This window comes from Culex pipiens, chromosome 2, assembly GCF_016801865.2.
Source record: "Culex pipiens pallens isolate TS chromosome 2, TS_CPP_V2, whole genome shotgun sequence".
NCBI classification, from domain to species: Eukaryota; Metazoa; Arthropoda; class Insecta; order Diptera; family Culicidae; genus Culex; species Culex pipiens.
In genome coordinates, this window is record NC_068938.1 from 94567692 (window position 1) to 94591318 (window position 23627).

The window sequence follows — 23627 nt, forward strand, 5'->3', positions numbered from 1 at the left end:
ATTGGATTAATTGGAGTCGAACAGGCCCCTCGTATGCTGGGCTTGACGCAGCCATGCACTGACAGCGCATGGACGCAGCCACACGAACGGTGCGGTGACAGCTGACAAGGCAGGTCTAGCTCCTGTCCTCTTTACTCGTGCGACGCTCGGCCGGATCGGATGTGAGTCCGCACCGACTCTCCCGGCGGGCGATTTCCCGAGTGGGTTTACAGGCGCACACATTGACGACCGTGACGGAGTTGAAATTTTATTTTCAAATTCTAAGAACCTTCGGGAAATCGCCTGCCGACGTGTTTTGTAGTGCATATTTGTTTGTTTTAGTGCTGCTGGTTGGTAATAGAGGTGTTTGTGTTAATTGTTGGAGGAGAGATTGATGTGAAGAAAGAGTCGGCAAGAGCGTGTGAATGCTTGGAAATTTATTTGACCGAGAATGATTTGTAAGATGTTTTATTTTCGTTTAAAACGCTTGTTTGGTAAGTAAATAAAGTGAAACTGAGTTTGACAGAATAGCAGAAAGATTGGATCGCGTGAGGCACGGTGAGACTGTTCGACTCGCCGTGGAAAATAGCCTGGAAGGCCGCGATTGGTGGAACATTTTGTCGCGTTGGGCACGGTGGGTCAGATTGGCCCGCCGTGGTAAATAGCCTGGAAGGCCGCGATTGTTCCAAGAAAATATGAATCGCGTTGGGTACGGAGGTCAGATGGGCCTGCCGTGGGAAATAGCCTGGAAGGCCGCGATTAGAGGAACATTTTGTCGCGTTGGGCACGGTGGGCTAGATTGGCCCGCCGTGGTAAATAGCCTGGAAGGCCGCGATTGTTCCAGGAAAATATGAATCGCGTTGGGCACGGAGGTCAGATGGGCCTGCCGTGGGAAATAGCCTGGAAGGCCGCGATTGGTGGAACATTTTGTCGCGTTGGGCACGGTGGGTCAGATTGGCCCGCCGTGGTAAATAGCCTGGAAGGCCGCGATTGTTCCAGGAAAATATGAATCGCGTTGGGCACGGAGGTCAGATGGGCCTGCCGTGGGAAATAGCCTGGAAGGCCGCGATTGGTGGAACATTTTGTCGCGTTGGGCACGGTGGGTCAGATTGGCCCGCCGTGGTAAATAGCCTGGAAGGCCGCGATTGTTCCAAGAAAATATGAATCGCGTTGGGCACGGAGGTCAGATGGGCCTGCCGTGGGAAATAGCCTGGAAGGCCGCGATTAGAGGAACATTTTGTCGCGTTGGGCACGGTGGGCTAGATTGGCCCGCCGTGGTAAATAGCCTGGAAGGCCGCGATTGTTCCAAGAAAATATGAATCGCGTTGGGCACGGAGGTCAGATGGGCCTGCCGTGGGAAATAGCCTGGAAGGCCGCGATTGGTGGAACATTTTGTCGCGTTGGGCACGGTGGGCTAGATTGGCCCGCCGTGGTAAATAGCCTGGAAGGCCGCGATTGTTCCAGGAAAATATGAATCGCGTTGGGCACGGAGGTCAGATGGGCCTGCCGTGGGAAATAGCCTGGAAGGCCGCGATTGGTGGAACATTTTGTCGCGTTGGGCACGGTGGGTCAGATTGGCCCGCCGTGGTAAATAGCCTGGAAGGCCGCGATTGTTCCAAGAAAATATGAATCGCGTTGGGCACGGAGGTCAGATGGGCCTGCCGTGGGAAATAGCCTGGAAGGCCGCGATTAGAGGAACATTTTGTCGCGTTGGGCACGGTGGGCTAGATTGGCCCGCCGTGGTAAATAGCCTGGAAGGCCGCGATTGTTCCAAGAAAATATGAATCGCGTTGGGCACGGAGGTCAGATGGGCCTGCCGTGGGAAATAGCCTGGAAGGCCGCGATTGGTGGAACATTTTGTCGCGTTGGGCACGGTGGGTCAGATTGGCCCGCCGTGGTAAATAGCCTGGAAGGCCGCGATTGTTCCAAGAAAATATGAATCGCGTTGGGCACGGAGGTCAGATGGGCCTGCCGTGGGAAATAGCCTGGAAGGCCGCGATTAGAGGAACATTTTGTCGCGTTGGGCACGGTGGGCTAGATTGGCCCGCCGTGGTAAATAGCCTGGAAGGCCGCGATTGTTCCAAGAAAATATGAATCGCGATGGGCATGGAGGCTAGATTGGCCTGCCGTTGGAAATTGCCTGGAAGGCCGCGATAAATGGAACATTTGGACAACATGGAAAATGGTGATCCATACTGACTCAGTTTGGTTTAAAAGTGTGATACAGATAAAAGGCGTAAATTGTCGGTGGTTGAGATTACTTTGTAAAATTGTGAATTATTGTCACGATTGACGTGACGAATTTAGGACAAAGTTGTGAGAAGATGATGACGATTAATAGTGATTAAATGAGGATAAGTTTAAATTAATCAAAAAAGAGATCGAAGAGTGGTGTATCGAAATCAGGTAAAGGAATGTCCTATTGCCAGTATATTGAAAAGGGAAGTAAGATGAAAACAAAGAGTAGTCCTTGGAGTAGTCACTTTTCTACGGATGATGTTGGCTTGATATCAGGTGATCAGCATTACATAATTTGCTTTAAGTTGAATAATAAACAATTTTTACGCAACAGAAAGGCATATTGAGTTGAAGCGAGGAGTATTAAAAAATTTAATGGTTTCAAGGACTTCTATGTCCGCTGGTTGTAGGATTGTAGCTAGATTGTAGGTCAAAGAGGAGAGTGAAGGATAGGACATGGATCATTGGGGGACAGTATAGAGTGGTATATGGGCCCAAGTTGTTTAAAGTAACAGAATAAAAAAGAGATTGAGAGAGAGAGAGAGAGAGAGAGAGAGAGAGAGAGATAGAGAGAGAGAGAGTTACATCAAAATACGAAAATTTCAGCAATCCTAATTTTTAGAGGAAAATTGGCTGATTTACTGTAACTATAAGGATAGAAGTTAATGTTAACACTTAGCTGGCAGTTTTGTATATTATGATAAAATTGCCTTGGAATTCATGAGCGTGAACGTTGGAATGAGTCAGGTGTTTGACAATGGAAATACTTATAAGGGATCAAATTCTATAGAACTGTGATTTTTAAGGAAAGATCGAAAATGTTTGATAATTACGATGAGGTCGAAAGGCACTTGATATCGATGGAGTACTTAAAGAAATCTTTGGAGCTGTAACTGGACATGGTGTTGTAAAGCCGCCTATTTTAGCTCGATGCATTAGAAATAGAGCAATGTTGGCAACGGAAGGTTGCTGGGCAGTCGGTTTTAACGAGATCTATTTTTGTTTCATGTAGTCGTTTTTGGTTCATAGTTCAATTATTTTAACAGTTTTTTTATGGAGAAGAGGAGAGATGTGTGGAGTGATACACCCTATTGCGGTGTAAGTGAGCGAACTCCATTGGATTAATTGGAGTCGAACAGGCCCCTCGTATGCTGGGCTTGACGCAGCCATGCACTGACAGCGCATGGACGCAGCCACACGAACGGTGCGGTGACAGCTGACAAGGCAGGTCTAGCTCCTGTCCTCTTTACTCGTGCGACGCTCGGCCGGATCGGATGTGAGTCCGCACCGACTCTCCCGGCGGGCGATTTCCCGAGTGGGTTTACAGGCTCACACAATGTTTTACGAAACTGTACTTCTAGTCTTGGTTGAGCGTAAATCATTCAAAATTCATGTATGAATCATTTAAGAGAATATTTTGCAACAGTCCTCCATCGGAAGCAATCAATTTTGGGCACAGTCTCCCTCCTCTGCTGTGTTGCTCAAACCAATTACCAACGCCAACATGTCTCGAAGCATCTGTTCAACTCAACCGACTGTCGACTGTATTGTTGACGAAATCTCAATAGCGCATTTTTGCCTTCCGATCACTTGCCAGACTTGTTCCATGCGCTGTGTGTCTGTACTTATAAGTAAGTACACTCGACTCCGTTTAATAATTAGCGACTGGAAAAAGAGTATAAATAACGCATATAATGAAGCGGCACAGACTATTATTATTAATGTGTTACTCTTTTATCCCACTTTACGTCGGAGAATAATACGAAGAAGCAGAAGGGCTCGACTCTAGGCCACTGCGAAGACTTGGACGATTGCAGCTTCTGAGGCCATGGCCACACGGCATTGTGGAGAGGTCTGCTGAACTGGTTCTGGTGCATCTGCATGGCAACTTAGTAAATAGGTGGCCAGATGACGACTCTTGTCACGCAACTTCTTGATGATGGTTAACCTCTTCGATATAGGTACCTCTGGGACCAGCTTCGTGACAATCGGTGTGTATTGTGGGCAGATGGAACCAGGTTGGCCTGCAGTGGTGGTTGTAGTGGTACTTGAAATTGCAATCAACAGGTATTATCAGGCTGGTTCAAGATTTGAACCTTTTCGGGATTTTTTCTGTCCAGATATTTAGTACAAGTTGTTATTTGTGATCAAAATAGATTTGTAAAAACTTTATTTCTTGGTACTTGGTACTGGGTACTTGGTACTTGGTACTTGGCACTTGGCACTTGGTACTTGGCACTTTGTATCTGGCACTTGGTACTTGGTACTTGGTACTTGGTACTTGATACTTGGTACTTGGTACTTGATACTTGGTACTTGATACTTGGTACTTGGTACTTGGTACTTGGTACTTGGTACTTGGTACTTGGTACTTGGTACTTGGTACTTGGTACTTGGTACTTGGTACTTGGTACTTGGTACTTGGTACTTGGTACTTGGTACTTGGTACTTGGTACTTGGTACTTGGTACTTGGTACTTGGTACTTGGTACTTGGTACTTGGTACTTGGTACTTGGTACTTGGTACTTGGCACTTGGCACTTGGCACTTGGTGTTTGGCACTTTGTATCTGGCACTTGGCACTTGGTACTTGGTACTTGGCACTTTGTATCTGGCACTTAGTACTTGGTACTTGATACTTGATAGTTGGTACTTGGTACTTGATGCTTCGTATTTGATACTTGGTACTTGGTACTTAGTACTTGGTACTTGATACTTGATAGTTGGTACTTGGTACTTGATGCTTCGTATTTGATACTTGGTACTTGATACTTGGCACTTTGTATCTGGCACTTGGCGCTTGGTATCTGGCACTCAGTACTTGGCACTTTGTATCTGGCACATGGTACTTGGTACTTGATGCTTCGTATTTAATACTTGGTATTTGGTATTTGGCACTTGGCACTTGGTGTTTGGTACTTGTTAACTTTTAGTTTCAACTTTTACCTTTCAATTTTCAACATTCAACTTACAAATTTTAATTTTGATTTTTTTCTTTCGATACCAAAAATGACCCAGCCTAACGTAAACACACACGGCGTGCCTTTACATCACTAGCGTGCCCAGGGTGGGGCAACATGGGGCAGTTGCCCCACCATCCTCGGAAATTTGTTCTAAAATTGGGCAGGGGGTGTCCATAAACGACGAAATTTTCAAAACTCTAATATTTTTGCTCCACCTTCCTTGAGGACCTGGGCACGCTAGTGCTTTACATACTCTCCGCCGGGGTAATCATAATAAACACAGAGAGATTGTCCCGCGTTGCAGTGCCGGCCTCTGCGGAGACCATAGCAGGTTGCACCGTGCGCACATTGTGAACCAATGAACTCTTTCACATCGGTCCAGGTCCAGCTCCAAGTCGGGCGGTATCAGCTCATAACAGTTTATGCAACCGCAGCAGTTTTTATTAGCACTTCTCGCCGGGTTGATGTGGAACTCTTGATGTGTTCTGGTGAACGACTGTGAAGAACGTTGAAAACTGTGAAGATTTGTTATTGTTATTGTTGACAGTTTTGAAAAGGGGGGGGTGTCAAGAAGAGTGATTGATCCTCGCGAAGAAAGGTCGAAACGTCTATCCCGAATAGTGTCTTAGTGTATCTAATCCCGTAAACGTCCAACATTAACACTCAATATTCTCGTGATATATTATTCATAATGACTGAATTCAACGAGTTTACTGGTAGCAGCCATGACATCCCAAGTGGATACGCGGCCTACGCGATCGGGTGAGTACAGGTTGCCATGGTTGAGATTCTGACTGACGGGGAGGTCGACGCAAGCAGCAGGCCTTGTAATGAAGTTATTTTTATTGCTTGTTAATCGGTTTCCGACGAAAATGGCTTATCGCGTTAGGGGCAGCTTTTGGGCTTAGCCACCCACTCATCGTCCAACCAGTCTGGTTGACCTGGACGGGGGAGATGGCATTTTGTTGATCTTTTTGCTAGTTGGGAGTTTACGAGGCTGTTTGCCGGGGTGATTATGATAAACGAATTGGGGTGCTTTGTTTTCTAATTAAGCTAAATGAACATAACATAACATTGAATGTCATTAGTAGATTTCTAAAATTTTAAGATTGATTCGAAGATTTGGCCATATTTGTACGTTAGAGATAAATATGAAAAATGTAATAAAATCAGTTTTCAAAAACATAATAATTGCTTTTTTACAGTTTTTTTTGACAAAGTTGTAGGTCATCAATATCAGAAAAATAAAAAAAAGTTTTCAACACATTTCATACATCCAACAAAATTATATTTATTACAAAAATCTTCTTCTGACGACATATCGAATACAGACGCTTTGAATTTTAAGACCTTTTGATAATCTTCGGGGTTGCCAGAAAAATCTAGGAATTAAGGTGTAACGTGCCATCATTTAAAATGGCGATAAAAATATGGCTTAAAACCATCCCGTTTCACGTTAATGATGATGGTTTCCTGTAACGCCCTAATCAGCCAAAATCCGCAACATTTACGGAAATTGATAATTACTCGCACTTAGGATGGGTACTAAAATTTCAAAATATAATCACTGTGCGTAAAAATATCACGACAATATGGCAAAAGATGCGATAGGCGCTATAAAACATTCTTTTCTGAAAATTTAGCCTATTTTTGAGAAGTATATTTTCTTCATACAAAAACAAGCGCACATGAAATCACCTCTAAAATACAATTTCAATTACCTTACCTCAATAAGTCGATAATCACCCGACGTGCTGCAGTCAGGGGAACCACCAGATAACGGCCAAACACAATAAAACCCGCGATTTTCGCGAAAAGTAGAGTCTGAATACGTGAAGTGGAAAATTACGCGAGATTTTTTTCTTTCTGTTTACACACGTTTCAATACCATCTTCCGTTGGACTGGTGTTGGTAGTCATCAAGAATGTGGTTGCCAGAGATTCCAGGCAACCACTTTAAATAACATAAAATAAAAAGCTTTTAATGTATGAATTTTTGCCACGTATTGATGAAAAATAAAGAAACACTTGATGGAAGAGTTGTTTTGTTGAATAATAGATAGTTTAAATTATCATACAAGCCTATACAAGCTAAAAAACTATCAGGAAATTTGAATTAAAAACTTCAATGTATAAAACTCTGCTCCGCTTGGCAACACTTTTCTGTGGCACGCAAGGTGATGACAGTTGTGTTTTTTCTCTCAGCTGATCTGTCATTCGTGCAATTTTCTCGATCGTTTGCACCTGCTCGCAGTAAATTTAGTAAAATTATCTAGAATTTAATAAATAATTTGGTGCAGGGCGGCGATAGAACGAATAAGGAATAAAATCCGAGCCCTTGGATTATCCCTTCGCTTGAACCTTCCTAGATTTGTGAAGAAATCCACTGAAGGCTGTTACCACAGGTAATTTTTATTGTTGTTTACATCTAATTGTGATTGAAAACTGTTTCATTTTCACCGATTGTACCAGGTGTGCACGAAAAGTTTAAAACCGGGCCGGTAGTTGGCTACGAGTAAGGCGGTCCACTAAGCTGCAGATCCACAATGTGGCCACCCCAGGACACAGCTAGTTTAAGCTGGAACGCAGTCAAATCGGGAGTCTCCCGGATTCGCTAGCATGAAAATCGATCCGCCGAGCAGCAACCCAAGGTGTACGCTCTGACATGCACGTTTTTGCGTTCCGCAGTCGTCGTCATGAAACCGACCATGGTGAAGGAGATCCGTGCCGGAACATCTCAACCTGTTCCATCCGGAGCAGCTGATTATCAGCATGAAAAATGCCTCCAAAAACTACGCCCGTGGCCAATACACTGTCTGCAAGGCAATCGTCGACTTAGTGCTGTACCTCATCCTGATCTTGCACTCGCTTGGCGGCGGCACCGGATCCGGCCTCAACTTGCGTCTACTAGAGAATCATCTAACCAGCCTGGCAGGTGTAGTCAATCGTTGTTGAGAACAAATATACCCGGATCACAATCTACCCGGACTGATCAATCTCTCGCTAATTGTATTTAAGAATAAATTTAAAAACTTGTAAAATGTCTTTCAATCAATTCCTAGAGGTACCATTATTTTCAAATAACAAGTAAGCGATTGTGATTGGACACAAATATATATATATATGGAAAAGAAGATCTGAAATATACCTGTAAATCTGAAAGCAAAAAAAATAGCAAGCGATAACGATGTTTGTCAACTCTAAATTCTTATGAATATTTTAGAATGACGATTAGGTAGATACTTTCGTTGTTAACTCTTTTCAAATGTTAGCCAAGAATATTTTTGGTTCAATTGGTTATTTTGATTTGTTAGTCAAGTTTATTCGCTCACACAACTACTATTAAACGATGTCACATATACTAACAGACCAATGACGTCACCAATGATCATCATCAAACTAACACTACCAAAGTTCACTAATACATTGGTAATTACATTGCCTTCCCGTTTCACCTTAAATAATTTTGAAACACAAACGTCATTTAAAACATCTGATTTATACCAGTTTATGAATTAATAAATAAACTGAATCATTTCCCCCATTCAAAATTGTTAGTTTTTGCTAAGATTTTTTAAATTTTATTGGCAACCCTGGTCACGTCTTAAAATTTAGTTTATTGCCTCCCTTGACTTTGATCAGATTTGTGCAAAAAATACTTTATAACAAAATGTACCGTCAACTGGGGTGAATTGGGACCCCTAGGGCAAATGGGGACAGCAGTTTTAATCGTGTAAGAGCACAACATTTTTATTTTTCTGGTTGGTTTCTCCGATAGTATAGACTCAGACCAACAAAATATGTACATTTCCAAATTTAAAACCTTTAAGTTCTCTAAACACTACTGTCCTGTCACTTTTCAGACTGTAGTCCCGATTCACCCCCGATGACGGTAATTACTTTATATGGTTTTTATCACTTTTAAGCTGTGATCCAGCGAGCTCAAAAATACTGTTTTCTAAAGGTTTTTTTTGAAAATAAAAAAAAATAAAGTTTTTTTTAAGAAAGTCCAATTTAACTTTATTTCAACTATATTTTTTCATGTCACCTGCACTGCCGTTCTACGCATAATTGTCCCATGTCAGTTTTGGACGATTTTGACTTTATGACATTTTTAAGTTTAGTTTGATGTGTACTTTAAGAAAAACACATAAAATCTGGTACTTTGTTCGTAAACTCATTGAAAACAACACCAAGTCTGTTTGTCCCATCGTTAAACTTCTACGCATAATTGTCCCACCAAGTATTTTCTTACACGGAATCATTAGTTTTACTAACCATTATGTCTTGTTTATCTATTGTAAAGCAACAGAATCACAATTAAGGGTGATAAACTGCTAACTGGGGCGATTAGGGTTACATAAAGCGAATAGGAACCCACGGGACAATTATGCGTAGAAACACAGAAATCGGTAGAAAAATTTCAATCGCGTTTTTCTCAGTTGCACTTTTTTGAACATGGGACAATTATGCGTAGAACGGCAGTGCATTGCACCGAAATTTAACTACTACTATTTTCAGTGCAATAGATATGAAGGCATAAAGCCTTTTTAATATTGAAATATTTTTTTAGGCATTTTTCAAGCTATGAACTTAAATTTTAGATTTTCAAAATATGTTATTTATTCACACCTTAACTACCAAGCTCGAGAAAAACGGGGAATTTCCATATTAATTCCCCCTTTTTCTCAAGCTTGGTAGTTAAGGTGTTAAAAATCTCAAATTTAACACATTTAATTAATTGTTTTATAGTGCAAAAACAAAAAAACAATCGAACATGTAGTAAATTATTTAGAAAATAAAAAAATATAATAAAAATTGTTTAGCCCCGATGAAATGTTTATAATTGTTTAAAATTTGTAGCCCTTTTCAAACTATAATCTTGAATTTTTAAGAGTGAGTCAACGAGCCGAGTATATTGTCCGTTTTTCTCAGAGATACAGGCCGCGCGGCATTTCAGAATGTGCCGCAGACACTGTTTCCAGCGATTTTCTGCACTTTTGGTGCAATAAAAATCATACTCGGCAACAATGCCATGCAATTCGAAGAAGGAGATCAACAAAAACAAAACGCGCAGTATGGGATTTGACAGCGCGCATTTGCCGAAAGTGTGGCGCGTCGTTTCGAGGCTGGTATGCCGCGTGTCTTTTTCGGGAATACGCGCAATACCCATCTTCTTTAATTTAATGCCTTCCGCTCTCGACGTTCCCTTCAATATCGACACAGAGAGATTCACCTGTGTTTGATAACTAATTATTTCAAAACTAGTGAACTGGTGAAGAATTTAGTTTAAAACATTTTTTTTTTTCATTGAAAAGTGGAATCCGTGGCTTGTCATTACTATTTTCATATTTTTTTAAGGATGCAGACAAGTTTAACATAAAAAAGAAGATTTCAGATAAAATTAAATAATTATTATAATAATGTAGATCATGAAGTCAGAAAATTTTTGGGAATTTTGAATAATTTTCCCACAATTGTATATTTTAATAATCTGTTAAATAATTAAATGATTATGGGCAAATTATTTGTGATTCTTCAATCTGTGTCTGACATAAAGACTTTGTACATCTTTGCCTTGTGGCGCTCCAATTCTTAAGCTGAGCCTATTTCTGAATGAAATCCGCTGTCCGTAAAGCAACTGATTATTCCATTGATACCTTTTGCTGCTTGCAAACAGGTTTAGTCATAATCCCTACTCCCCGCTCGGTTCTCGTGACCAAGAAGTCATTTTGCCGTTCGTCGCCTTTGGCTTCAAATTAACGACATCCGATCATCAGGTGCTGAAACCGACGACTGTTTTGCATAAATAAAACAATTATTCTTTTTTCCATCATTGTTGCAACAAAGCCTGGATGCGTAAATCTTGCTCGTTTCATTCGTCGAAAAAAAAAAAACGCTCATCATTTGTTTCCTTTCTGTTTCTCTGTTTTATTTCTCGGCTTTGATTCTGGCGCCAACGCCATTCTTCATGACTCGTGATCATCGTGCGTGACGCCGAATGCCGCCGCCTTTTGAACTGATCCCCAACTCGCGGAACACATGTCACTGCTGGACTGGATCGACGATAATGACGGGGTGTCTACGGTGTTGAATCGTGATCTGCGCGGGGGTGGACATTGCTATTCAAACACACAACTCCTTGGAGCAGTGGGAACAACAACTTGATCGTCAGTCAACCGGTGCCAAATTTGGTAACCTCGAAAAAAGATTATGCAAAGGTGAGTTCTAGCGAAACATAAAGAACGCGTTTATTGCTTCCAGAGAGAGGACGGCAGTTAAATGTTGTGATGATTTTGAATGAGTTCAGGTTTGTTGATGGCGAAGGAGTTGATGAACGGTTATTGCTCACCTCGTGCCTAATGAATGAGCATTGGAGATAACACTTTTGCTTATGTAAAACAACCTTGGATTTCAGGATACCTTAACTTTGTATCATAGAATTTCAGGCAATTCTTTACAATTCATTGAATCGTGCATGTTTGAATTGATTGAAATCATAGATTATTGTATTAATGCTAGGAATTTTCGACCTTGTATTCAACATATTGTGAGTCTTGATTTCTTGAGATTAGTCCTTTCTTCTGGATTTAAACACTGGCAAATTTTGTTATCTGAAATTCTCACTTTTCAGTTTTAGTTTTGTTTGTTTCCTAGGATTCTTGGATCTTTAGTTCCTTTACCGCATATTACCACAGATTTTTTGTCTTATTTTAATGACCCTAGCCATTCTAGTTATGTCTGTAACATAGCCACATGCCTGTTTTTGATGTAATATTTAAGTTCATGAAGATCAATGCAGAAAAAATAAAGATCGAAAGTATTGAAGGTCCTTGAGTTAAGAATATTCAAATATTATTCAGATCCAGCAGATTAGTTAGTGCCATATCTGGCAATGCTCATTTAGTTTAAGGTAAGACTGATTTAATTAAATCACTTCTGGGAATCAGACGACATCGTCGTGGTCCAAGTCTCCGTCTCGCAGGTTAGACTTTCGTCAATTCCTGCCCCCCGGAATGTGAAGTGTGTAGGCAGACACCATTATGGGGCTTGATTTGAACTTGTTGGTGGCAACTGGTGCTCACGCTGCGTTATTTAGTCACACACACACATTTTGAAACGATCATTTAAATTAAACAAAATATATAAAAACAAACCATGACACAAGCCGACGGCCACTTGAGTTGACTCTCAACAGGAACCAACCGGTGGCCACAAAGTCCACAATCCTACACACTAAACGAGCCCAGCAGCAATCGTCGTGGGAAATAATTAGAGAGGAATTTCTATTGTCAGCGTAAAGGAGTATGAAACAAAAACAACAAAATACAGCAGCAAAAATGTGCCTCATGTTGGCTAGGAAGAGTAAAGTGCGATATTTTGGGTTAAAATGCATCACCTTTTGGATTTCATAGATCCCCAAAATTTGGTTTCAATTCTGATAAATTCAACAAAACCCCTAAAAACCCCATGCAATGTTGCCACTCTTCGTATGATTGTACACTGAAACTCCGATGGTTTGACACCTACTGTTGTCAAACGAACGGGGTCACTTTTTAGTTTGAAACCCTCTTTACAGAGAGCTTACACTTACTATTAAAAATGTTTGGTTTCATAGTATGTCGATGTCGTCGTGCTATCTTGTCGCACCCGCCATTTTGACGTTCCGAGAAAAACGCGTTTTAATGTTTGACCTTGAATAAACAAAAACGGTAAGCACGCTTTGTTTGGCTGGCCATTGTGTGCATTGTCCCGAAGTTTGGTTGAAGTTGGTTGCTAGAGTCCCGAGTTATAATTACAAATGTTTACGGTAGTCTAACTTGTACGTGCGTCAAACGTGTTTGAGATGAAATCCCTTTGGCCAGTTGACGCACTTACATCAATTTTCAAGGAGTGACAGGGAGAGCACGACAAGATTGAAACTACTTTCATATGTAAAGTGACAAAAATGCACGGAGTTTTTTCGGATTTCGTTGAATATCTCAGGATTGAAATAGAATTTTGGGGATCTGTGAAGGTCAAAAGGTGTGAGCTGCACAAAATGGCGTTCTTAACTCAATTTGGCCCAAAATGCATTTACGACAAGTTAGCACGACGGCGACGATGTGTAAAAAGTGACAGTTCGTCTCTTTTCAGTTTGTCAAACCAACGGGTTATAAACAAAAAAAGGTTAAACGAAAAAGTGACCAACCAGCATGAGTTGAGTGTAGTTCCGATCATATCGTGCTATCTTGTCTTGAAGGACGACAAGACTTTGACAACAGGCCAAAGGGAATTTAGTCAGAGGACGTTTTGCCACACGTGCATGCCCGACTAGTGTAGAATTTTTAAAGTGTAACTCACTACTGAGTCGCAACATAGCATCTTCTACCCTACAATAAGTCAGCAGAATAGCGAGCAACTTTGTTGCGGTCACCTTCTTTATTTTGCTTCTTGCGAACCAGCTGAGGGGCTCTTCTTTTTCTGTTCCTTCTGTTGTTTTATTTAGGAAGAATATTTCAATGTGCATTAATAAAGTCTTTAGCTGTGTTTCACATGTCGCTCAAAATGTGGGCGCAGGGCTTGGTTTGATGAGGCTTCCGGAAGGCCGGTTGACTTGAAAAACTGTCCAGATGAAAAAGGGTGAGAGCAGAATGTCTGTGGTTTTTCATGAATGAGCTGAAGATGATGGAATGCGACCCATCTTGCTTGCTAGCTCGGATGTCATCGAGGAATGAGAGAAAAAGGATGTATCTTATGACCGGAACCAGCATTTTACGGGCTTCTTTCGGCCTGCAGGACACATGTTGAAAAAGGGGTTTGTTGTGATTCGGTTTCGAACTTTACGAGCTCGAAACTATCAAAAATCTTGTCAAAGACATATATTAAAGACAAACAAATTGCTGCTCGATTTTGAGCAAGTGGCTTGACAATTAAAATTCTTCCAAAACCCCTTGAGGACAACTTGAGCCGAGCTCTGGTTTCCAGATGTTGCGGAAGAAGAGGGGCACAAACATCCTCCGGGAGTATCCTCTCGAAACGATGATGAAATGTCGATCCATGCGACACACACGTGTTCGGCTCGGTGCGCACGTGATGAGGGGAACCAAGTCTCGGGGCAGGAAGTAGGAAGATTTTAGTTTTTCTTACGCAAGCAACGAACCAGTCATGCGTAATGCACTTTTGCTGCACACGTACAGATTGCGTCTAATGACTGTATAGATGTGATGCCGTACTGGGTTGGTCTCCCAAGAGGTTAGATGCTTAAAAATAGTAATAAATAATACCATAGACGTGTGACTGTACGTTTGGTGACAGTTGGGTAAAAAACACGGTGGTGGTGGAATGAAAAATTAATGACACTGATTTTGGACCAATGCAGAGATACGCATCTTACCTGAAATGTGGCAACTTTATTTGATAAAAAAAAAGATTTCTATCAATTTGATCAAGTATTAAAACAATAACACACTGAAACCCCGGTGGTTTGACACCAACTGTTGTCAAACGAACGGGGTCACTTTTTAAGTTTGACACCTCTTTTACACGGAGTTCACACACACTACCAAACGTTTGATTTGAGAGTGTGTGTGAGCGTCGTGTTAAAAGTGACAGTTCGTTCGTTGAGTGTATAGGCTGATGCACGAAGTGATTTGTTTACCTTTTTTGGTACCCTGCGCAAACGTCAAACTATACAAAATTGCTGCCCGATCTTTTCCGGGAGGGATCCGGAAAAGATCCGGCAGCAATTTGTACTGATTTGACATTTGCAGAGGGTGCTGAAAAGTTTGGTTATGTTCTGCTTGCAAAAGATAATGGCACAAATTCAGAAACAGGTGAAGAGTCAGACACCCCTTGATTTGTTGTTATCTTTTATTAATTAATCTACGTACGCATGTATTGTATGTACGTACACGAAAAAAAGTGAGGTTAAATTTTGTCCGGCCAGCAAAATCAAATTATGCGCTAGTGTGCGTGAAACGCCATAAAGCTCTATAGGAGAAGAAAGAAACAATGTAAAAGCAATTAAATTTGGCAAACCAATTTTTTTTGCAGAAAAAAATCGTAGTGAAGTTTGATTGTATTTGTTTCTAAAAATCAACAAAACCGTATTATCTCATTTTTTTCTAAGTTGATGGCAACACTGTCCTCCAGCTCATAAGTGCTCTCCTACAATGCACTTGAAATACAAAAATGAACACAACGATGCTCGTTTACATATTACTGTTGATGTTTAGAACCTTCTCTTTTCCTAAAATTAACCGTAACCGGTCCAAATCCATCTCCCGCATAGCTGAGCTTGTCGGAGTCGTGCACTGGTGTCTCATTTTGTTGTGTTAGGTAAACTGGGGGAAAACATTCATAGGCTTTTTTTCCTTTTCTGTTAACATATTTTTAAAAAGAGTTCTAGTAAATGCTTTCATCTGGATCCTAATCATCCGATGCTATTTCACTACTACTTTGCGAGCACTTTCCTCCTGGTTGGTTGTCATTTGTTTCAGAGTACATTTTGCTGCTACCTCTAAAGCTGTAAGATTCGAAGTTTGAGTTATTTTAATATGAGCATGAAAACTTGAGACAACAGAGCATGAAGATGAGAAGTTTGAAGGCATTTAGTGCTGCACATACAAATCTATGCCCTCGTGCACTTTTCTACAAAACGGTGCATTTTGTCCTCCCCCAACAACTGTTATCGATTAATGACTTGGTACACACTTGGAAGAACACGTTCCTCACGGGAAGGGCCCGGTGTTACACTTTTCGTCGTCGTTCCGGATTGTGTTACCCGAAAAGCGGGGTGTGGGCCATTTTCCTACAACGAGAGGGACGATTTTGTGGGTGAGGATCGTTTTGTTTATTTTTGGGTAACTGATTTTTACTTTCAGTTTGTCCTCCAATATACCGATGGTTTTGAGTCATTCTCCACATGTTGTCACAGGATAAGCTACCGTCGTCGGTGTTTGTACTTGATGTCAAATCTGGGCTGGAAAACGTTAAATCATTTCCCGGGTGTGTAAATGAAGTAGGGCAAACTTGTCCTTTGTCGTTGAAACGAGGGACCACGTGTTTCATGAACGACTTTGATATGTAAACAGATTGAGATGAAACTTGATTCCAACGCGGCGTGGCCTGTCCGCCGCGTTGTGGCTTATGGTTTGAACTTTTTGAAAAGTGATACCACAAGCTGAGAATTTTTAAAACGAGATCTAGAGCACCGTGTTTGAGCAGTTGGTGATGTCACACGACGGCGGCCCTGGACTTTAGTCACGTGCGGAAAGAGTTGTGTTTGAGAAGGCGATTCAAAGAGCAAACACGGTGCCTTTTATTGTTTGTTGTGTGAAAAGGGCTATTTTGAGCAACGAACTGCTGCAGCTTGCACCTGGTACAGCTTTGTCAAGGATATAGATTTTATGATTTAGAGTAAATTTGGTAAAAATATCCATGGAAATATGGTATCTTTTAATCCAAGAATTAAGAGTCCAAGGTTCCAAGAGTCCAAGAGTCCAAGAGTCCAAGAGTCCAAGAGTCCAAGAGTCCAAGAGTCCAAGAGTCCAAGAGTCCAAGAGTCCAAGAGTCCAAGAGTCCAAGAGTCCAAGAGTCCAAGAGTCCAAGAGTCCAAGAGTCCAAGAGTCCAAGAGTCCAAGAGTCCAAGAGTCCAAAAGTCCAAGAGTCCAAGAGTTCAAGAGTCCAAGAGTCCAAGAGTCCAAGAGTCCAAGAGTCCAAGAGTCCAAGAGTCCAATTGTTCAAGAGTCCAAGAGTCCAAGAGTCCAAGAGGCCAAGAGTCCAAGAGTCCAAGAGTCCAAGAGTCCAAGAGTCCAAGAGTCCAAGAGTCCAAGAGTCCAAGAGTCCAAGAGTCCAAGAGTTCAAGAGTCCAAGAGTCCAATTGTTCAAGAGTCCAAGAGTCCAAGAGTCCAAGAGTCCAAGAGTCCAAGAGTCCAAGAGTCCAAGAGTCCAAGAGTCCAAGAGTCCAAGAGTCCAAGAGTCCAAGAGTCCAAGAGTCCAAGAGTCCAACAGTCCAAGAGTTCAAGAGTTCAAGAGTCCAAGAGTCCAATTGTTCAAGAGTCCAAGAGTCCAAGAATCATGAATCAAAACTTTTGAGTCAATCACTTCGCAATTAAAACCCAAGTTCTTTTCTGATAACACACGATCACTTCCTCAATTAAGCCATAAATTTCCATTTGACCTTGCTGATAAAAATCGCACACGTCCCCGATACCCACGTGGCACCTGCCAGAGTAGAAATTATCTCATTTCTTATGTTCCATTCACCTTTCCCCGAGAACATTGATTGAAGACATGCTGCCAGTCTTGCCGTTTTGGCCACGCTTGGTCTGCCATGCCGGGAGAGGCATCCATCCCGAACCGAACCTCAGGTTCCTGAGTAAAGTTTATTATTCGCTCGGAAGCCCGGCGGAGATGGTGTAACGTAGTTAGTCGGTCGGTGGAATGTTATGTTCCAGCTGGTCGAATCTTGGCGTACATAAACAGCACAGGCCCCCTCATTATACGTACGACCGGGCCCGAGTTGAGGAAAAACCCCCGGAGTCCGGGAAGGGGAAGTACGAGTTATTAATCCGTTTGAGTTGTTTATGGTATATGGTGGTAGCTCCGGGTCACCGAAAAATGCACCCGAAAAATAAGTTCTTGGAATTGTACTTGAAACTGTATGACACACTTAGGGACGCGGCTGTTGGCACTTGATATTTATTTTCAAGCTATATTTTTCAAATTGCACTACTTTAGCTACAGTTTTGAATGGTGAGTGAGAGTCAACCATTTCCCTCGGTGCCTCAAATTTTATTTTTCCGAAACTAGGACTCGACTTAGTATAAGTGATTTTTTTCCGATACCTATTCAAAATCTCGTTAATCTGAGAAAGTTGCTAATTAATTTGGTGTTTTTAGCAATGTTGTAGGTATTGTCAGGGCCAAGTTCAAAGCTCAATTTTTTCAGAACTAAAAATATAATATTTGCAACCACCCTAATATTCCAAGGGTTACCGTCAAACATTTTGAACCCAAGAACGACCATCATGTTCGGTAAGGTACACATTCCCGCTTCGTTGAACCCACTCCTGAGGGAGGCACAATCAAGCTGTTTTTTCTGCAAGAAAAACACATAAAAAAGTACATTTGCGCAAAGTATTTGCATTGTGCAGTGCAGCTCAGCGAAACTACAACAGAAAAAAAACATCCAGGTAAAAGTGCAACCTAAGTGCATTGCAATTCCATTACATGCCACGCTACTGTGAAATGGTCTGCTGCTTGCAAGAAATTACCATAAAATGCTTATCAGTCGTAATCTACGACCTTTTCCACCGGATGAATATTCTAACCAACAACTGCATTCGCCACAGACTGCTGGTTCCGTCAAGTGATTTGCGCAACAGAGTGCATTAAATATCAACCCCCCTCTCTGCGTAAATTTCACCACTTTTATAATTCAATAATCACTGCCGTTTACCCTTCAACGCCTTCTCCCTAAATGATCCGTGTGGAACAGATGCTTATTTTGCGGTTGTGCAGATGTGCACGTGCTAGGTTTTCTCCCCTCCCTAAAACTGATTTGTGTCGCGCTAATAAAACTCTCAAAACAAACAGCATCAATTTACTGGGCGGAAAAATCACTTTCACTCGGGATGCTTGATTTATTTGCGCAGGGAAAAGTGACAGTTGGTAGTTCTTGGTTACAGTCAGGTTATTGAAAAATGTGAATAGTACCGATTGTTACCTCGAAAATTGTATAATTCTAAAATTATCTTAATCCTAGTTGATTACATCTAAAAAGAGTTATTGGCATTTTAGAGAAAAAATAAAACAATTTTCAAACTCAAATAAAAAAGTATTCCATCCAGATATTTTCTTAAAGCTTGTAGGGGACATCTGGGACTGCCATCTGAGACTGAGATCGCTGAGAAAAGCAGTTTGACATATGAATAACATAGACATTTTTCATTTTAGTGAATTTTTTGTGTGCAAAGTTTTGCTTGTGGGACCCCTTAGAACCCATTTTCTAGTAATAATTTTATCAAATTCTGAGTAATTTTTTTGGTAGAAAGAATTTTGCAATATCAAAACAATACCTTAAATTAGAATAATATTGAATTTTGCCCTTGCATAATCCTTAAAACAAATTTTAAAGGGTCCAGGAATACCAAAATTTGGTATTGATACCAGAGAAAAGTATTATTACACATTTTCCTTGTTATTTACCCTTGTTCGGGAAGAAGCCATTTTTCATGATTAGTTTGTCCATATAATTTTCCATACAAATTTGGCAGCTGTCCATACAAAAATGATATATGATCGATCGACACCAAGTCTTTGGCAAAGTTGTAGCTATGGATAAGGGCTACACTAAAAAAATGGCACATGGTAAACACATTTTTGGTGATTTTTATTTTAACTTTTTGTCACTAAAACTTGTGCAAATAATCTTTGACTTTTGAATTTTTGGATGAACAGTGATTTAAAAAAAAATCGAAGTATTGGTCGCAAAAATGTTCCAACTTAAAACACACACTGCATCGGTTTTCGACGCTTCATCGCCAAGTCCACAAGTTGTCAAGTTGAGCTTCGACTACAGGCGCGAGAATGCTGGCGTATATAGTTTATGGCTCGTTTATAGTTGCTTGTCTACCGATGTTTCCTACAACATGTAAGATATCGTAGCTTTTCGGTTTCTTTTGCCCTGTCCGTTTTTGCATAACTGTCCACTGTTTATGCAAAAACTTTTGTGACATAGGACATTCATCCGGCTACAAACAATTTGTTTTCCGTGTGCTCCAAAAATCGCCTTTAAGTAGGCTTCATTTTGTCATGCTTTCGTAAGTTTATTTAACAGAGTTCATTGGATTTTAATAGGAGCATTCTAAGCTTTTCATCGTATATATCGTTTTCAAAGTTTTCAATGCTCGCAACGCCAATGGCTATCTACCTAAGGCATCGCGATTGAGTGTGTAGTGGTGTGGTTGTAAAAATAGCTATCTCTGACTCTCTCACTTTCGTAGATGCTGAATGGCAAGCTTCCCTGCACTGTGCGGCACACGCGGTTCACTTGTACCTCGGTTTTGCTTTGCGGTACCTTCGGTTTATGGGCTCGTACCAAAACTTGAACACCAAAACCGCGGTGTGCGACGTCAATGGCGTATGGGAAGCTTGCTATGTTCGCGTTTGTCATAAACGTAAGTTTGATTAAGAATTTGTATGATTAAAAATATACCTTTTTCGAAAATAGTCGCAGTTATTAATTTTTTTTAAATAAGTGACCATGATTGCCCACTTTTGAAAAAAATGTTTTTGAAAGCTGTGGAAATTCTCTATTTTTTATTTATTGAACTATGTTGATATGACCTTAAGTTGCTGAGATATTGCCATGCAAAGATTTAAAAACAGGAAAATATATGTCTTCTCAGTCTCACCCAAGCAACCAACCGTTTTCTAATGTCGATATCTCAGCAACTATTGGTCCGACTTTCAATGTTAAAATATGAAACATTCGTAAAATTATAACAATTAAAAAATGCAATATCTTTTTTAAATCAAGACCAACATTTCAAAAGGGCGTAATATTGAATGTTGTTTTTTTATGTCTATTGCTGAGTTCACACACGTTTCAACAAGTTGAAAAATGTGTTGCGCGTTGAAGCCAAGGCAAACTAATGGTATGAAAACTCATGTCGTCCCATTAAGTTTTTCATTCGCTATCAGCTAACCAACAGTGAGTAACGAAGTCGTGAAACAATTTCTGCTTTGTCAACTAAGTGTAACTTCTTTAACAGTATGAGTTCCAAAGATTCTCTCGGTTCAAGTCATCAGTGTGAGCATTCACAAAAATCAGCAAAATCAAGTGAATCAGGTGAAAGTTTCAACCAAACTTACCTCGTGAAACTAGTGAAAACTATTAAGCAGGAATCCTCAATAGAGGTGGAACGGATTCAAATAGATCTTCAAATTCCTTGCGTTTTAATGGCAAGAGAAATCATGCTGAAGACGATTTGCGTTACTCGAGGAAACTGCCGCCAAAACGGCTAGCGTAGCAGAACGTGATCAAGCGTTGGAGTGTGTCAGGCTGAATCGTCGTGATAATGGTAACGTTTAACTGATTTTGAAAAGTTTGATTTAAAAATAAACATTTGTGTATGATTTATTTTCAGCTTCGCTCATTTCATCAACTGATGCTTGAATTTAGGATACACAAAAAAATAAGGAGGGAGCTAGCGATTCCTGTTCTAAAAACGTTTCTAATAATCTTTGACCCGGGCAGACGGTAATAACAAAATCCATACCATTTCAATAACAAATACTGTTAAAATAACAGAAATTGTTATGGAATCTTCATGAAAAATCAATTTTTGCATAAGAGTTTAATAACAGTTTATGTTATCATAACAAAATTTGTTATTGGTCTGATATGGGTTGAAAGCCAAAACAACTTGGGAATAACATTTTTTGTTATGGAAGAATAACGCCAACTGTTATTGGGATGATCGGATTAGTTGTTAAAATAACAAAAAATAATAACAAAGATTTGTTCGAAGAATAACTGAAAATGTTATTAGTCTGTTATTACAATAACAATCAAATAACAAAAAAATCATAACGACGAATAACAAATCTTGTTATAAATAACATAAAATGTTATTGGCCTAGTATTTTCAAATATCAAAAAATGTTATTCAAAAGTTATTTCCGTCTGCTCGGGGATACCGGAAGTACTATACGAGATATGACGGATTTTATTAGGCATTACTTACGTCTATTTGAAAAAAGTTTTTGGTATGTAAGCAAATTTTTTCATCTGAGTTTTAAAATAAATAAACTTCGCCTGACTGAAAACTAATCTGACTTTCATTAATATAATATCATTAGGTTTCCAAATGGTTTGATTTTCTAGATACTTCAAAAACTATCTTATATACCGTCTTTACAAGTCAACCTCGAATAATTTCAGTCACACTCGTCGATTGTCGAAAACCATTGAACCGCATATGCACCATGTGTTCACAGTTTCCTCCCCCTCTTGGCAGGACATCCTGGGCCAGGATGTCGAGCCAGAAGAGGGAACAAACCCTGCTTGTATACGCAAAGTCATTGCAACCTCACCCTCTGATATAGGGGTGATTTCCGATATCGCACACGACAGCCAGCCAGCCCAGCAACAATTTTGTTGAAGTTCAAAAAAAGGGGTTGTGGGTAATAGATGCAAATTAAGGAGTGACTACTTCCTGTCTGAGAGAGGTCCTCGTGCCTAACTGTTGATTTCAATGGAACCATTCCGCGGTCGAGCTCGGAATCTATAGCGGAACAGCTGACGCTAGAACGTAGACAACTGGCAGCACTCCTCAATTAAGACAGACCCGCAGGGACATTAAAATGTTGTCGTAAATTTCTAAATTTTTAACTGCAAACATGACGGCAGAGGCGTTGCCCAACGATAAGTCTGGGCGAGATTAGGAATCTGGCTGGTTCAGCTGCACTTCGGTCCGATTCTTCGAGGTCGACTTGCACTTTATCAACTTTTTGGGAATTTCTCTTTCTTACGGATCCTTTTTCAAAGTTCCCTTTCGAAATCCTAAATCAGTCACTTGTGCCCAAACCCAAGCGATAAAAGTGTCTGCATTTCTCTATTCTTCGTCTCTCTTCAAGAGTTGGCTATTTGGTGTTAACGACTGCACATTGCATCTTGCGTAGATAAATATGTTGCCTGTCGTCGGCAGGGCAGAAAACAGTTGTTTGGAGGGTGACAAATTTACGGTATGACCTCCTCCCGATAGTGGTGTTGATGCACATGGTGCGGTCCCGAAGCATGTTTTTGTTCGTAAACGAAAATTAGCTATGGGACATTTTATTGGGCCGGACAATCGAGTGATATCGCTTTGATGGGTTTGGATGCAGCAGCTGCAATTTTGTGATATTTGACGTTCTGGGCTGGTTTTGTTGCTTTCTATCGACGTTTGTTTATGACATAATTATTTTTTAAGGTTTTATCGCCAGAAATACAAAGGGACGTTAAATATTGATCAAGTGACAGATTGATCTGAAATTTAGTAATTTAAAAAGTTTAAAATTGAGCACGCTAACCTTACAACATTTTTACGGTATTGAGTACAAATTATTTCATGTAGAAGGTTGTAATCTTGGTAATGCATTTTAATCGTTTCTACTAAATCTGATTTGAATTTTTTAGAATTTATTCCTCCCTTCACCTCACGTCTTTGAGTCTTTGAACGTAATATTGAATGTTTGGCCCTTTTGAAATGTAAGTCTTGATTGAAAAATTTTGAAAATAATGTTTTCGAAAAGATCGGAAAATTTCACGAATGTTTCATATTTAAACATTGTAAATCGGACTATTAGTTGCTGAGATATCGACGTTAGAGAATAGTGGGTTGTTTGGGTGAGACTTGGAAAACATCAATTGTCCTGTTTTCAAACCTTTGCATGACAATATCTCAGCAACTAAGGGTT

At 40.5% G+C, this 23627-nt stretch overlaps 1 protein-coding gene across 1 annotated transcript in view; it reads left to right on the forward strand.

Moving 5' to 3' along the window:
* Window positions 1–5745: 5745 nt before the first annotated feature.
* Window positions 5746–23627, forward strand: part of LOC120415481 (TNF receptor-associated factor 4) — a 109325-nt gene continuing 91443 nt past the window's right edge. Inside the window, exons 1-2 of the mRNA XM_039577047.2 lie at window positions 5746–5941; window positions 11330–11399. Coding sequence (XP_039432981.1) covers window positions 5871–5941; window positions 11330–11399 — 141 coding nt within the window. The 5' untranslated portion in view covers window positions 5746–5870. The remainder of the gene's footprint in view (window positions 5942–11329; window positions 11400–23627) is intronic.